Raw genomic sequence first — 16548 nt, forward strand, 5'->3', positions numbered from 1 at the left:
AGCGAGCCTGTTGAGTGGAGATGGGCTTGAGAGGCTAGTGGAGCAAGGTGGGGATGTGGAGCATGAGACCTCCCCCAATAGAGGTGATCCCTGACTGCCCTGGGGTGGGGTGGACCTGAGATCCCCTCGCAGCTGAGTGCAATGCCCCAGCCCCCTCCTAGCGACAGGCAAAGCCAGGGCCAGAGATCCTGTCCTGTCTGCTGTGGGGAGCCCCTTGCTCAGGGGCAGGGTCCCCTGCCAGTTCATTACTGCTGTACAAAGGAGTCTGTCTCCCCTCTCCTGCCATGCTGGCTTTGGCCACTTTATGTTCTCCATCCTACCCCTGGAGCCGTTGGTGGGCTGGGGCAGGTGCCCCCCTGCGCTGGGGGCCCCACACGCTACTTTCAACCCTGTTTGCACACTAGGAGCCATCCTGGCCTCCGGCTGCCCCTCCTCAGCTTGCTTTTCTCAGCTGCCCCCCCCCAGCCAGCCAGCCAGCCAAGCTTCCGAACAAGCCCTGCATTGTTCTCCCTGGCCCCAGCTCAGGACAAACCAGCACAGAATGAGCCACAGGAAGGCAGCTCTCCCTGCCCTGCAGCCCTCATCCTGCATGCAAGTCATGAGCAGCCCCCAGCCAGCTGGGGAGCCCCCTCCCCCCAGCATGTGGGAAGGGCTGTCCGGTCCAGTGGCTCCACTCCTGCACCATCGCTCCCATGCACGAGCCCTGTGGGGTCTACTCCTCCAGCACACCACCAGGGCAGGGCAGCGTTTGGAAGGGAGTGAGGGGGCTGTGGAAGAGCGGCCCCCCCAGGCTTCCATCATCTTCCCCCCACCCACCATGCAAGGGCTGGGATGCTTGTCTAGCGACTCCCATGGCAGATACAATCAGGCAGGTGCAGATTGGCTCTGCATGTGGATGCTTCCTTTGCCCCCCTACTCTATCCATGTACGTATTTACTCTCTGCTCATCACATCCCCATGGCCCCCCCTTTCCCTGGCAGCCTCTGCTTCCACTAGAGTCACGTTTTACTGCCCTGAGCTGGTGCTGGTTGCGGAGGCAGGGGCCTGAAACCTCCATCATCTCCCCCCCACACACACACACACTTGGGCCGATTAGGGTTTGCTGAGTTGATCAATGGCCCCTCGAATGTCAAGGCTGCCCCACGCCTGCACAGCCAAAGGAGCGAGTGGCCCAGCCCGCCAGTGAGCGCTGGTCTCCTTGGGAGCTAGCAGGCATGCACGGCTGCCAGCGGGACCTGGCGCGTTTACTGAGTGCGGGAGTAGGGGGGGACAGTCTTCATGCTCCCTAAACAAAGACTGGGACTTTTGTCTCCACGGCAACAGGCCCAAGGAAACCGGTGGGTGTCGTTCCCTGGACAAAGCCCTTGCTGAGCTCCTGGTGCTTAGCAACCACCTCCCTCGCCCCGTGGCATTTCACCAGGCTGGGGGGGCGGGGTGCCGGAGCGCAAGAACAAGGAGCTTTAACATCCCTGAGCAACCGGGGCCAGGAGGCTAAGGTGGGGGTGGGCAGCAATCCCAAAGTCGAGCCTGTCGGCAAGACCCGGGCTGCAGCCCTGCATCCCCAGCCAGTGCAGCTGAGCCCATTGACTTGCTGCTTGCTCCACTCCTGTGTAGAGCTCAAGCAGGTCACGGGACCACGGCCTCCATCGCCTGGCATGGATGCAGATCCACCATGTGGCAACAGAGGCCAGTTTTCTAGCCCATCGGTCTCTATTTCACGCCACCTGAGCTGTGATTTCTCTGGCCCTGGCAGGCTTTCCTGGCCGCTGAAGGGTGTGATCAGCGACAGCCTCTCACACAACAGGATCCTGGGACAGAGTGAAAGCAGGGATCTGGGGAGGGAGTGTTCCCCGAGCTGCTTTGGCAAAGCGGCCAGTGCTACTAGTGACTGGCAGAAGCATCACAGTGCTGGCCCATCCTGAAGCCAGTGCTGGAGATGCCACAGGCTCTGGGGTGATGGCTGTAAAACACTGGGGCAGCAGTCGGGTAATGAGCCCTCTGCACTTGGAGGTTCTCGGCCTGAGATCTCAAAGCGCTGGGTAAGCTGCAAGGCCTCGGGCTCCATCATGCCAACCCCACACCTGCTCTGGACTGGGCTTCTTCCAGGATGGGCTGATTTCTCACACACCCTGGTTCAGACATGCCAAGAGAACAGCCTCACTCAGAGTGGCCATATCTGTCCTGCTGAAAACCGGGGAGCTGGGCAGCATGACACTGGCACAGCAGCTCTCCCAGTGCCTGAGCTCAGGCTGAGTGGGGGGTGAGGTTTTAGGCTGGTTCTCCATGGGGCCTGCCCAGCTTTCCTGCCAGTGTAGGGCAAGAAGACAAAACTCTCCTCGCCTCGGAAGCCAGCAATACAAACCTGGGAGCCCCGCCCTGGGAGCCCCACCCTGCAGAGGGTGGTGCTGTAGGGATTCAGAACCAGGGGCGAGGGAACCGTGGCCCTGTGCCCTGTGTGATGTCGCTCTGGGCTGAGCTGGGAGTCACTAGTAACCTGGGGGCAATGCCTTGCTGGTGTGCATGGGGGCGCTTGCCTGGGCATGAGGGGGATGCAAGCAAAGAATGACTTTCAGTGTCACAGTTTCTCCCCCCTGCCTGGGCACAGGGATGAATTCTTGCCCATTTAGGGATATTCAGAGGGGTTTCTTTGCACATTGGTTCTTCTAAGCTGCCAGGGAGCTGGTGGACCCAGAGTTTGCTTCCTGCCCCCTCGGGCTGCTGGGGGCACAGAATGCCTGCTTTGTGGGCACAGGTGCTGGGCCCCGGCTGCTCTTGGCTCCTTTCTGCTTCACAGAAGGCCTAGTGCCATGTGAAGGCCGCAGCCAGGAGAAGCGGGCTCTCTGTGTCGGTGCTGAGGGGGGAGCGGTGCCAGGCTCCCCGATGGGCTGAGATCCTGAGCTTGTGCCCTACTCGTCTCCCTACCCGCACTGGCAGCAGCCTTCTGTGTAAGACCAGGGCTTTCCAGGACTCCAGCCAGCCAGCAGCTGCAGAGGAGGAGCTGGGCTGGGGGCTGTGCTTTGACCCAAGCTCAATGGGTGTTTGCACCTAACTCTGTTCCGCTCTGGGGATCTGCTCTAGCAGCCCCACCGCTAAGGCCAGCTCTAGTCCTTGTTCTTCAGAGGGGTAAGGGACTCACCTGAGAGCTGGGATTAGGACTCAGGATGAGCTGGCGCTCAGCCCTGAGCTAAATGCCCCAGACTATATGGTTTCTGCTAAGGTGGGAGCCTGATCCTTGTGCCCCTTCTGGCTGCTTTGGGCCACCGGGGTTGTGCCCCACAGCCAGAAAGTAACGCTACCAATGCAGTGCCTCAGCTACAGGGGCATCTCCCACTGGCACGGAGACAGCCTTGGATATAGCCAGCATGGCACCACTTGCTCTTCTGGTGTCAGGGATGGGTCGAGGTGAAGGCCCAGGGAGAAGCAGCACCTTGCACTCCAGCCATCCACCACGGGGAGAACGATCCCTAGGGGCTAATTCCTGCCAGCGTAACTTAGAGCAGCCCCAGGAACGTGGGAGCAGACAGGCGACTTCACTACCTGTCCCCTGCTTGGCTATGTACAGCTCCACTGGGCCCCAGCAACCGGCCCAGCAGACTCAGTTGGATTGTCTCCAGATACACAGGGCAATGATACTGATCTACATGTCCAGCCCTTTCCAGCGTCCAGCCCCCCAGGATGGGCTGCCGCCTCCCCACACCTGGAATGGAGGGAAGCGGGAGTCGGAGGACACTGATCTAAGTCCGAAACAGCTGGGGTTGCAGCCACAGGCCGTCTGATACCTGATGGGCATCTCAGAGAACCCAGCCCGCTGCCCTGTTATACTGCATCGAAGAACCTGCCTGGCTGGAGGCGCTTCGTTCTGTCTGATTAGTGCTTTATTGAGGACAGGATACTTGTACAAGGGGAGAGCTGAGATCCTACAGGAGTCTCTTCACTGCAGCTGCCTCCCAGTTTGGAGGACGGGCTGTGGGGGAAGGAGGATGGTGAGAACCCAGGATACGTCAGACAGGTTACTAGTTGCTACATCCTCTAGGAGACGCTATGGCAACTCTCAGTCCTTGAAGTGCTGCAGATGGGACCTTTCCAAGACATCCTCTCATCCAGACCAGGAACTCCTCAGAGCCGTGCCAGGGAACCGTGACTGGAAGATGCCCATGGCCTTGGTGACTCTCCAGCAAAGGCAGGAGAACTGCCTAAGAAGCCACATCAGCTGGCGTCAGCACTAACGTCCTTGCTGGGTATCAAACAAGCCCATGGCAGGCATGAAGATGCCTCGCTCCATCTCATGTGCAGACACTGAGACTGAACAACATTTGGTCTTGGGAGACGCCAAAGAAACAATCTCTACTGCTTCCCTCGGGGCTGGTGGAGCTTAGCAAGGCGTGCCCAGGGCCATGATTGGGGGAGGCGACTCCCTGGGCTTGTCAAAGAAGATGGAGGAGGACATCTCCGTCTTCAGCTTGCTATCTGAGCTGCTGCCCTCGCTGGAGGTCGCGTCCTGGCTACACTCCTCACAGCAGCAGCAGCAGCAGTCCATGAAGGCCTGCCCCAGCGGCTTGCAGAGGCAGAGGAGCAGTACAGGGGTGACGGAGCACTTGAAGAACAAGAAGAACTGGTTGATGAGGTTGAGCAAGTCCAAGGTTTGCTTGGACATGTCCGGGGACAGGTAGGCCACCACGATGTTGCAGATGTTCTCGGGGATGGTGCACAGACCATAGATGACCATCAGGCCTATGACAGTACAGTTGAGCTGTCTGTCACACTGGCCATGCTTGGACCCCCGGCACTCCGCCTTCTTCTCAGCGCTGCTGATCTTTCGGGTCACCAGCTGGCAGCTCACGGTGAAGAGGATGGGCAGGCAGAAGTAGCAGCCAAAATACCACCACATCCTGGCGTTTTGGTAGGTGAGGATCAGGGAGTAGACAGACTCTGGCAGCTCCAGGGAAGGCTTCATGGTGCAGTACTCGGTCACCACACCAGAGACCGGCGATGTGTCCTGCGTCAGCTGCCAGAGGAGAATCTCCGGCACAGAGAGAGTCATGGAGCCCACCCAGATGACGGCCAGCTTGGCAATGATGGACTGGCACTGCTCTATGGGCCGCATCTTGAGCTGAGGGCTGGTTGCTGTGTGGAACCTGTCGATGCCCAGGGCACAAAGGCTGAAGGTGGTGACACCTAAGGAAGACACCTGGGGACATGGAAAAAGAGACAGGCTGAGGTCACTGTGTGGCACTACATGGAGACAGGGTTGCATTGGCCAGAGACACATCAGGCTTTTACAGCTGGTGAGATGGAAGTTTGCTGGCCAGTAGAACATCGCTGAGCCAGAGTTTAAGAGGGTTCCCAGGGCTTGTGCCCTAAATCTGACCCACTGGCCAAAGTTTGACCATTTCCCAGATTCCAAAGCACTGCATTTCTAAAGCAGCCACCAAGGAATTAACAACACACAACACAACAGTCCCCAGCCACGCACGTGTTTGTTAAGGGGCCAATAACACCATTTCCTGCTTCTGCAGTGGTGGGTGTCACGGAGTGTAGGGGGACACAAGGCCCTGCACCCTCGGCTTCCTGCAATTCACCATGACTCTCAGCCAGCCAGTAAAGCAGAAGATTTATTTAGGCGACACGAACACAGTCCAAGACAGGTCTTGCCAATACAGACAACAGGATCCCCTTTAGTTAGGTCCATATGGGGGCCCCAGGGAGGCCACAGCCCTGTTGGTCGGCGGTGGGGGGAGCTCACTCTTTTCAGCCAGCTCCAAACCTGAAATCTCCCTTCAGCATCTCACTCAGCCTCCCCCGGCTCCTCCCCCAGTCTTTGTGTCCTTTGTCCAGTTTCCTGGGCAGAGGTGTTACCTGGCCTCCAACCCCCCTCCTGGGTTCTCATGTTACATGCTCAGGTATCCTCCCTTCCCCAGTGCAGGCTGTCCCAGCACAACTCCCCTGCCCCCTTCCCAGGTCAGTACTCCCCACTCAGCATTCAAATAACACAGCAGGAACATTCCCACTTCGTCACAGCGGAGAGAGCGCTGAGGGTGGGAGCAAGGGCTCTCGGGGGGAGGTGAAAGTGCAGATACAAACCCAGTTTGCACCCACATCCCTGTGAGTGACTGTGCAATACAGAGGTGGCTGCAGCCGGAGACATAAGTAACTGCAGCTTCAGCCAACTCCATGGATATTACCAGGGGCCTCCCAGCACATGGGAGGGAGCTAAAGCTGCCCCCAGGGAGTAAACTGAGGCAGAGGGATTCAGTGACTTGCCTGAGGCTGCTCAGGGATCCAGTGGCAGAGCCAGAAGGGTCTGAGCCCCAGCCCTGTGCTCATCCCTCCAGGCCAGGGCTCTCCTCCTTTTTCACTCACTAGGCTACGCCTGACTAGAATGCCTGTCCTGCGCTCCCCTCCCAGAACAGCTCCAGCGAGAGCGGGCCAGGGGTTGGAAGCTCATTTAAGGCAACGCAGCAGCTGAAAACAAGGGGGAGAGCCAGGCTCACGAGTGGCCGCATGCCTTCGGACCACCAGCAGGCTCCTCGCAGGCCACCAGTCCTCCGCTCCGGGCCTTCCTGTCCCTTGCTATCCGCTCCTCCAGGTTCTGAACAAGCCAAAACTGCTGTTGTCCAAAATCAGTCCCTGGGCATTTCCGCTGCATTGAGAAACCCAGGAAAAACATCCCCCTCTGCCAAAGGAAGAGGGCACAATTGATAGGAAAAGATGCCAAGTTCTGGGAGGGTTCGAGTGAAAATAAACACCAACAGCCGCTCCACAGCCACTGTGCCAGCACGGCCCCCTCGCTCGCAGACCCAATCCCACAACCGTCGTGCTAAAGAAATGGCCACTGTCCGCACAGAGTGATTCACAGACGCGCTCACTGGGCTCCACCGTTCCCCAGAGTCCTAGACCCCAAGGCCAGGAGGGCCCATTGGGAGCAGCTAGTCTGACCCCTGTACGGCGCAGGAAAACCAGAGCCCATCCCCAAGCTACCTGCTCATGGAGCTAGAACAGATCTTTTAGAAAAACATCCTGTCTTGATTTAAAATTTGCCAGAGGAGAACCCACCAGGGGAGAACCCACCACAGCCCTTGGTAATTTGTTCCAATGGTTAATTATCCTCCCTGTTAAAAAATTACAAACTTCATTTCCAGTCTGCATTTGTCTAGCTTCAAATTCCAGCCACTGGACTGTGTTAGACCTTTGGCTGCTAGGCTGAAGAGCCCATGATCAACTCCTCGTTCCCCATGTAGGTACTGACAGATCAAGTTACCCCTCAACCTTCTCTTTGTTAAGCTAAATAGCTGGTGCTCCTGAAGTCTCTCACTATAGGGCAGGTGTTCTAATCCATCTCAGGCTCTTCTCTGAACCCTCTGCAATTTATCAACATCCTTCTGCATCAACATCCTGCGGACACCAGAACTGGACACTGTATCCCAGCAGCGGGCGCCCCCCTGCCAAGCACACATGGTCCTTTCTGACCTCTGCAAGGGAAGTTCTCAGTGCTCAACAAATATCTGACATTGGTCCCTTCTTAAAAAAAAACAACTTTTAGCATTTTTAAAAAGTTACTCCCCTAGGGATCCTGACGCAGGCTCTTCTGGGGATCACAGGGTGCTGCCCACTGCCATCCTGCACTCAGCCCTCACTCCAGCATGCCCACACCACCCGTCTAAGCTGTGCCTCAACAGTGCTCACCACCCCTACACTGGCTGTCACATCAGCAGCAGAGACACAAGGATGTTCCTTCTGCAGCTGTCCCTTCCTGCCCAGCACTCTCACCTCCATCTACCTCCTCTCCTGCTTACATCTGCATCCCTTCGCAATGATCCCAGTGCTTCCCCTGGGCCCCGCCCCTGCCTGGGTCCCTCAGCTGCTGCTATTGGTATTCCAGTGGTATCCACACCAGCTCATGGCCCCATTGCGCCAGGCGCTGCACACACACAGACAGTGGGAGCTTGCAGTTTGAACTCAGACGCTGCGGGAGCTCACTTTGAATGGAGGATGGAGCATCAGGGGCAGTGGTGCAGAAAGGGAGGTCAGAGTGTCTCTCTCGCTGGGGGCAGCTGCTGCCAGCCCTGGTCCCATCACCCCAGTTACTTCTTGCTGCCTGGCCTGATGCCATGTGCTCCAGTCACTCCAGGCATGGGGGCAGAACACAGATCACAATATTTCCACTTGGGGGTGCTCCCCCACAGCCTGCTACCCCCCCTCCCCCAGTTCTGCCACCCCAGTCTAACTGTACAAGAGAAAGAATGGGCGGTTATAAGTTATGGGGCACTGAGAAATTAAGGGCACCTCTATTCAGCAGCTGGGAGGGCACTACGCAGTGCGGGAAGACAGACCTGTGCTACATCGAGCAATGCAACCACGGTAGCTCATGTTGGCTGCCCAGGTAAGTCCCCGGGCAGGACTGCATTTGGATGGATGGTTGAGTTGCATGCTTCTAGTTTTAGGTGCTAGCTTAAGCAGAGCTGGTGCACCTGGATGTCTACCCAAGCTGGGCCGATGTACCTTTAAGGACTGGACCAATCTCCAGGGATGTGGCCCGGCTCTTGGAACTCAGCTACAGGAGAGAATGGCCCCAGATGGGCTAAATCAGTGTGGAACCGGATTGGGGTACATCAGTGCAGCCCCCCATGTGGACATTCTTAAACTGGAATGAGAGCGCCCTTCCCCAGGGGCTGCATTGGCTTTGAACCAATGTAGTCGTAGTGGGGCCATTTCCTTCTGTAGACAAAGCCTTCGACCTACTAAAGCCGGTGACAGAGTGCTACGCTAGGGAGAGGAAGGGGTTCTTGGCTGCTGGGACTGTGGGATCCCAGACCCATGCTCCACTGCCCTGGCCTGCATCCCCAACATGCCCTACCTTCCCATTGCCAGGGCCTGACCCTTCCTCAAGCCAGGAGGCAGCTCCTGAAGGTGGCCGTTCAGCACTCCAATCCAAGGGTGGCTGCACCATGTAGACACACTCCAGCTGGCTTTGAGCTAGCTAGCGCCAATAACCCGAGTCAGCCCCAGGGTCCTGACAGACTCGTATAGCCTCGCAGCTATTGTCATTGGTGCTAGCTCGGGGATGCCTACCCATGGTGCAGTCATTCCTCTGGCTGCAGTGTGGACGGACCCAGAGTCTCTACAGGGCAGGACATGCAGCAGCCAGGATCCAGCCTCATGGCGTGTGACCCACCACAGCACGTGCCTGGGCTCTGGGCTTCTGAAGGCTAGAGGAGAAGCTGATCTCCAGAAGAGTTGAGTCCACACTAGCTCCCTCACTAAGCCTAGCACACTGCCAAGCCATTTGCTTCCAAACCTGGCAACCACCACGCCTCCTGTGATCCCCCCTCCCAGAAAGGACCAGCAATGGCCAGGGACTGAGCTATGCCTCCCTTCCCCCTCCCCTAGGATCTGAGCCCTTCATCTCTTTGAACTTCTAGCAGGTGCCAGAGTGACCCAGGAGCAATCTGGAGGCTAAGCAGTGAACTTGGCCAGATGCAGCCGGGGGGGGAGGAGGGACATGGAGAGCTGTCTCCCCACCTGACCAGTCCTGCTCTTGGGCGGGGGGGGGGGGGGAGGGGGCAGTAGATTGTTAAGACACGGCCCATGGAGCCCTGCCTGGATCCCCCGGGAGAGCAAGTGGTGACAAATGCAGCAGCGCCGGTCTGAGCGCATACTATGCCCCCCATCCGACTGACACTACCCAACACCGAGGCCCATTGTCCTGGCCACCTCCTCCACTGAATGATCCGTTACAGCAGCCTGACCGCAGCTACTGCGTCACTTGCAGCTGGGCGCACCACCTGGGCCGCTCCCCGCCCTCCCAGAGCAGCCTCCAGCCCCCACACGGGACGCACAGCATTAGGAATCTCAGCACCGTTCTGCAGGGCGGGATTCCTCCCAGGGCAGCGGGCCCAGCATAACTCCCAGCACAGGATGTACAGCATTAGGAGTCTGAGCACCGTTCTGCAGGGCGGAATTCCTCCCAGGGCAGCGGGCCCAGCATAACGCCCAGCACGGGACGCACAGCATTAGGAGTCTGAGCACCATTCTGCAGGGCGGGATTCCTTCCAGGGCAGTGGGCCCAGCATAACGCCCAGCACGGGACGTACAGCATTAGGAGTCTGAGCACCGTTCTGCAGGGCGGGATTCCTCCCAGGGCAGCGGGCCCAGCATAACGCCCAGCACGGGACGCACAGCATTAGGAGTCTGAGCACCGTTCTGCAGGGCGGGATTCCTCCTCCATGTCCCCCCTCCCCTCCGGCTGCATCCGGCCCAGCATAACGCCCAGGCCCACCCAAGCGCCAGGGGAGCCTCGTGTTGGCCCCTGCACAGGGTGTCTTTCACCCCGTGAATTTATGATCGTGTTCAGTTCCAGGTATTTCCCCCATTGCCTCACAGCGCATTATTGCACTAGGCTGAAACTACAAAGGCCACCCCTGGCTCTGGCCCCGGTACCGATTCCTTAGCCATTATTAATTATATCGCATTACAGCTTAGCATCGCTGGTCATGGCCCAGGACCGCACTGTGTGAGGGGCTGTACAGATGCAGCCCCGAATGCCAGGCCCTGCCACTTACAGTCCAGTCTAAGGGATTGGCAACCTGCAGCAGTTGCAGAGGCTCAGGTGCCAGGTGGCTTCAGGAGGGAAGTGATGCTACATCCCACCATTAATATCCTCGCCCAGCTGACCAGAGGAGGGGCCATCGGGTGGCTACCTACCAGCTGCCTTCACTTGCCTTCTCGGTAAATCCTGATGCTGAACAGGAAAAGGCCGTTTTTCGATGGAAGAGGAAACTGATGGTTGCAGACGTTTCCTGACTCCAATCTAACTCTTCTACTTTCGAGGTAGTGCTGCCACCATGGCAGCGAAGTGCTGGACTCTACTGCACAGGGCCGTGCGTGAGGTTTCTGGAGGCTGCGTTTCGGTGAGGCTGAGAACAGCCGATTTCGCAGCCAAGAGCTTCATAGAGCTCTAGGGAATGTGACCAACTTCCCAACCTGTCATGCAGTGACCATGGTGGAGCACCAGGAACATCCAGCAGCCTGCAGCCAGTCCCAAATTGACTCCTAGGGACAGATCTCCAGCTGATGCACAGCAGCAGAGCTCCACTGATAGCAGGGAGGCTATGCCTGACTCACATCAGCAGGGGATCTGGCCCGTTGACTCCAGTGGAGCTCTGGCTGATGACATGAGCTGGGGATCTCATCCCCCATGGGCAGCAGAGAGGCACAGCTGTACGCAGGCTGGCTGCGGGGTCCCTCCCATGACTCTAGGGAGTCAGGTTCTCTGGTCTCACTGACACCAGCTCTATGCTAGCATGAGGCCAGCGACGCTATCAGGGGAGGGAGGGGAGACTCAAGCTTCTGGCCCCCAGACTCACTTTAGAGTCCCCCTCCCCCATGATCTCAGTGCAACTGGCAGGGGCAAGCAGAGGCTGAGTTGGGGATGGGTTTTCCTCGGCTTGCGTGCATGAGTTCTCCATTGTGATGAGAGCTTCCTCTCCAGGGTAACCTCCTCGCACAATGCCCCTCTCCCCCCTTCATCCCTGAGGCAGCTCAGCTTGATTCTTTGGACTAGCCAGAGGCACGAGCCCCCAGCCCTGCCAGGACCATATACCCTGAGGCTGTGGGGTCCGCATTGCCGAGGCGATGGCATCGTGTGCAGACACAGCTGTGATCTAGCTAGCTGGAGTACTGACAGCAGGGCAGCTGCAACCTGAATAATTTCCCAGAGTCCAGGGTGGGCTGGTACCGGGCCACTGAGTGGTGGCGAAGGGGCAGGTTGCCCTGGGCTCCTTATTTGAGAGGGCGCCTAAGCCGAGTGACGTTAGAATATAGATATTCAGGCCTGCCTGTAAAAGGCCTATACTTTAAGAACTTGTGTATTTTTATCACTTTGTTAGTCACGGGTATAAAACAAAGAATCAAAAACACACTCTGCCTGTGTATGGGTCTTCTCTCCCTAGGACAGTCTGAGGCCTTGTTCTTAGCTAAGGCGTTTGGCTAAGCAGCAGGGGCAGCCATAAGCTGGGAAGCGAACGGTCACATCCTCACATCCCAAACTAGTCACATTGAAATGAGGTGGTGTTGGGCTGTTAGGAATACAATCCTGTCCTGATAGTGCCCATGGTGGTTAAAGAAAACTTAGTTTGATAGCATCCTGCCTGGCAAGAAACCACTTCTCAATAGTTGTGGTTGTGAAACGCTCATTTCTGTATCTTTTATCTTTATGGCCCCCACTTTTCTATTGTTAATCTGTCTGGTTCTCTAATTGTTTCTGTCTGTTCTATAATTAATTTTGCTGGGTGTAAGTTAATTAAGGTAGTGGGATATAATTGGTTAGAGAATGATGTTACATTAGGATTGGTGAGTTAAATTTCAGTAAAATTATTGGTTAGGGTGTAGCTGAGAGTATTACTACACCTCTACCCCTATATAACGCGACCCGATATAACATGAATTCGGATATAACGCGGTAAAGCAGCACTCCAGCGGGGTGAGGCTGCATGCTCTGGCGGATCAAAGCAAGTTCGATATAATGCGGTTTCACCTATAATGCAGTAAGATTTTTTGGCTCCCGAGGACTGTGTTATATCGGGGTAGAGGTGTATATAAATTGGGGTCATAGAATCATAGAAGATTAGGGTTGGAAGAGACCTCAGGAGGTCATCTAGTCCCACCCCCTGCTCAAAGCAGGACCAATCCCCAACTAAATCATCCCAGCCAGGACTTTGTCTAATAGGAAGTGAGTGGGAAATTGGATTCATGCTTGCTGGAAATTAACCCCAATAAGCATTGCATTGTCTGCACTTCAGACTCCTGGTCATTTGCTGTGTGCTGTCTGCATGACAAGAAGCAGGGAAGTGGGAGGGTGGCGGAAAAGCCCTCTAACAAGTGGCACGGTGACCTGGTGTGCAGGGTCACAGCGCCACTCAGGTTTGGCCCAGCTGCCCCTCTGTGGTGACGGTGGGATGGCTGGACTGGGACAAACCTGAGTGGCTCTGAAGCCTCCCCCCACTCCCACCCCATGCCAGGTTGTAGCACCCGGAGCAGGGAGCTGGGCCCAGCCTCACAGGATGGGAGCAGCTGTGGGATGAGTATGAGGCTGCAAGCCCCCACCCTGGGCCTCCTAAGTCATAAGTGTTTTGGAAGGGTTGGGGGCCTCAGTTTCAGATTTCGCCTCTGTCCCCCCAAAACCTCTGTGCACCCCTGGCTGCAGCCCCTGGTACTGCAGCTTCCTGGCTGTTGGTCATTTCTCCAGCTAGATCAATGCTAGCTCGGGTCTGTCTGTGCCACACTCCTGCCTCTGACTGCAGTGCGGCCAGACCCTGTGTTAGCTTCTGTCTCCCCCAACAAGGACACAACCCCCCCACCCACAATCAAACTCTCCTGACCCCGCGGAAGCTGGTTCCAGCTCTTTCAGTCCAGCACGTTTTCCTGTGCATGGGGCTAGCGCTGACAGGGAGAGAAGTGACTGTGAAAACGGCACCTCTGTGTGTCTGTTTATTCTGAACACAAGGTGCTGATCTGGCCCACACCCCTGGCTCTGCCTGCCCTCCGTGAGCGACAACTCCACCTGCCCTCTGGCTATCCACTGGGGTCCCATCTCACCTGTACACCCCATCTGCGACACAGCCCCTGGCACTAACAGGTTGCGAGTGTAGCGGGCAGAGGGTAGAATGGGGGTTAACTTGTTCACAGTTGGGCAGGGCTGGCACAGTCCAAGCCACTGGCTACAACACTGCAGCTGGGGTGCTGAGAGCCAGGCCCCTCACTTTGGGTGCCCAGATTCATAGATTCTAGAACTGGAAGGGACCTCAAGAGGTCATTGAGTCCAGTCCCCTGCCCTCATGGCAGGACCAAATACCATCTAGATCATCCCAGATAGACATTTATCTAACCTACTCTTAAATATCTCCAGAGATGGAGATTCCACAACCTCCCTAGGCAATTTATTCCAGTGTTTAACCACCCTAACAGGAACTTGTTCCTAATGTCCAACCTAAACCTCCCTTGCTGCAGTTTAAGCCCATTGCTTCTTGTTCTATCATTGGAGGCTAAGGTGAACAAGTTTTCTCCCTCCTCCTGATGACTCCCTTTTAGATACCTGAAAACTGCTATCCTGTCCCCTCTCAGTCTTCTCTTTTCCAAACTAAACAAACCCAATTCCTTCAGCCTTCCTTCATAGGTCATGTTCTCAAGACCTTTAATCAATCTTTTTGCTCTTCTCTGGACCCTGTCCAATTTCTCCACATCTTTCTTGAAATGCGGTGCCCAGAACTGGACACAATACTCCAGTTGAGGCCTAACTAGCGCAGAGTAGAGCGGAAGAATGACTTCTTGTGTCTTGCTCACAACACACCTGCTAATGGTACCTGGTTTCCAGAGGGCAGGTGTATATGTCCCACACCACTGGGGATCAGGCTGCTTATTTAGGTGCTGGTTGTTAGGAGCCCAAGAGCGAGCAGGTCTCTGCTGTGTCTCTGGTCCCTTAGCAAAAGCAGGCCCCTGGGTGGGACTGAGGGAGGATTTTACAGTCCCTTTTCTCACCCTATACACCCTGTGCAGCTCTGGGAGCCCCAGACTACAGCCCGAGGGGGTAGGGTGACCAGACAGCCAGTGTGAAAAACCGGGACAGAGGGTGGAGGGTAATAGGTGTCTATATAAAACAAAGTCCAGAATATCAGGACTGTCCCTATAAAATCAGGACATCTGGTCACCATACAAGGGGACTGGGGCTGTGATTGCTCCACACAGGGCCTGTTCCACGCTCGCTATCTGAACCCAGGTGCCTGGGCCCCGGGTGAGGTTTAAAGAGCTGGGTGAGATGGGGGAAATACACCAGCACAAGCCCAGAGGGGTGAAGTGGCACCTGGAGGGGTTGTGCTGGGTCCCTGGATCGGGCGAATGGCACCATAGGAATGGGCATACACCATTTGCCGGAGCCCCCGCCGACCTCTTACCTCCATGAAGGGCACAATGCGGCAGGAGATGTCCCCCAGCAGCCTCTTCTTGGTGATCTCATTGAAGATGACCACGGGGAGGCAGAAGAAGAGGACAAGGAAATCCCAGAGAGCAAGGCTGGCCAGGATGGAGTTCCAGGCACTCTTCAGGTAGTAGTTGTGCCAGACGATGCACATGACTGACAGGTTGCCGATGATGCCCACGGCGAAGACAATGAGGGAGAGGAACATCACAGCGTAGGCGCTGTAAGAGTTCTCCGTCACTGGGTACAGGGGGTTCTGGATCTGCAGACGCTTGTCCGGCGCCATGGGGAGGTTGCCACGGGAGTCTGTGCCTTGGAGGTCTGTGTGGCTCCCGTCTCGGTGCTCAGCAGGGTCTGTGCTGGATGGCATCAGGGGCTTGGTTGGGTTGATGGGCCGAGGGAACTCCACCCTTATCCCTGGCATGTAGTGCTGGACTGACTTGGAGTCCTCGTCCTTGGTCCCTCTGCGCAGCCTCTCCCTCGTCAGCCGGTCTTCTGAGGCTGGCTGGACCCAGTGACCATCCCATGGGTGCCACACCTTCCCAGGTGACCCCAACAGAACATCGGCTGGTAGGTCGAGCCTCAGACCATCTCCTCTGTCCTCGTGCTGCTGTCCAGGATGTGCACGCCTCCCCCAGATCAGTGGGGCAGTGCCTGGCTTTGCCGTGGCCCCTGAGGTGTGCAGCACTAGCAGCAAAAGCACTAGAGACCAAGGCAAAGGCATCGCTCCCTCAGCACCTGCAAAGCAGAGGTGACCCCAACTCCGGGGCTGTGGAGAGAAAGGGAAAATTCCCCAACTTGAAAGAGGAGTGAAGGAGTTGTGGGGTGAGCCAGGAGGCAGAGAGGCTGCAGGCTGCTCTCCCAGCTCCAACCGTCGCTCTGGGTTCTCCGCAGAGCTCTGGCCGGAATAATAAGTTTCCCTCAGCCAAACCGGCCCTTGCCAGAGCCCCAGGCCCTCTGGTGGCCGTAATGCAACTCACCAGAGCAACCGACCAACACCCCGACCTGCACCACTGAGAGGGGGGCTCTGGGATCACAAGGGGTTGTTGCTGTGGGGACCCGGGGGGAGCTCAGCTGCTCCAGGCCCATTTAGAGTGCGCCATCCATCCAGAACACTGCCCATTGCCCAGACAGATGCAGAGTCACGGGACAAGTTGGCATCCAGCCGCCTGTAGTATTACCACATTCGGGATTCAAACGCAATTAACGCTACAGTCCCTATAAGGGCATGACGTAGTGAGAAATAAGGGAGAAACCTAAAAAATCAAGGAGAAGGCCAAGGCCTAGTCCCAAGGGTTGGGACAGCTGGCAGGTGCCCAGGGAATGGTGCCGCTAGTCAGAGGCAAAGCAGAGCAAGATGTCAGAGTAGCTCATGAGGGATATCGAGACCCCATCAGGCACCCATGGACATGCAGACAAGGCTAAGATGTGACTTGACACCCCGCACCTGTCGCTATCCCACCTCCCTGCTCTTTTCTTGTGTCTTCAGGTTCTTCTCTGACCCTCATCCCCGGGTATCTGAGCCCCTGCAGACAGCGCATTCAGTGACATGATTCCTGGCTGGTTGGGTCCCTCTTGTC

The 16548-nt window shown here is 56.7% G+C and overlaps 1 protein-coding gene across 1 annotated transcript; it reads right to left on the reverse strand.

Annotated features, from left to right (window-relative positions):
• Positions 1-3867: 3867 nt before the first annotated feature.
• Positions 3868-15875, reverse strand: GPR37L1 (G protein-coupled receptor 37 like 1). Its single transcript, XM_030561171.1, has 2 exons — positions 14946-15875; positions 3868-5188 (listed from the first exon to the last, which is right to left on the reverse strand). Exons 1-2 carry the CDS (start codon positions 15690-15692, stop codon positions 4373-4375), a joined length of 1563 nt encoding a protein of 520 aa, XP_030417031.1. The 5' UTR covers positions 15693-15875; the 3' UTR covers positions 3868-4372.
• Between the last annotated feature and the right edge of the window lie 673 nt (positions 15876-16548).

Source organism: Gopherus evgoodei, chromosome 4 (assembly GCF_007399415.2).
Source record: "Gopherus evgoodei ecotype Sinaloan lineage chromosome 4, rGopEvg1_v1.p, whole genome shotgun sequence".
Taxonomy (NCBI): Eukaryota; Metazoa; Chordata; order Testudines; family Testudinidae; genus Gopherus; species Gopherus evgoodei.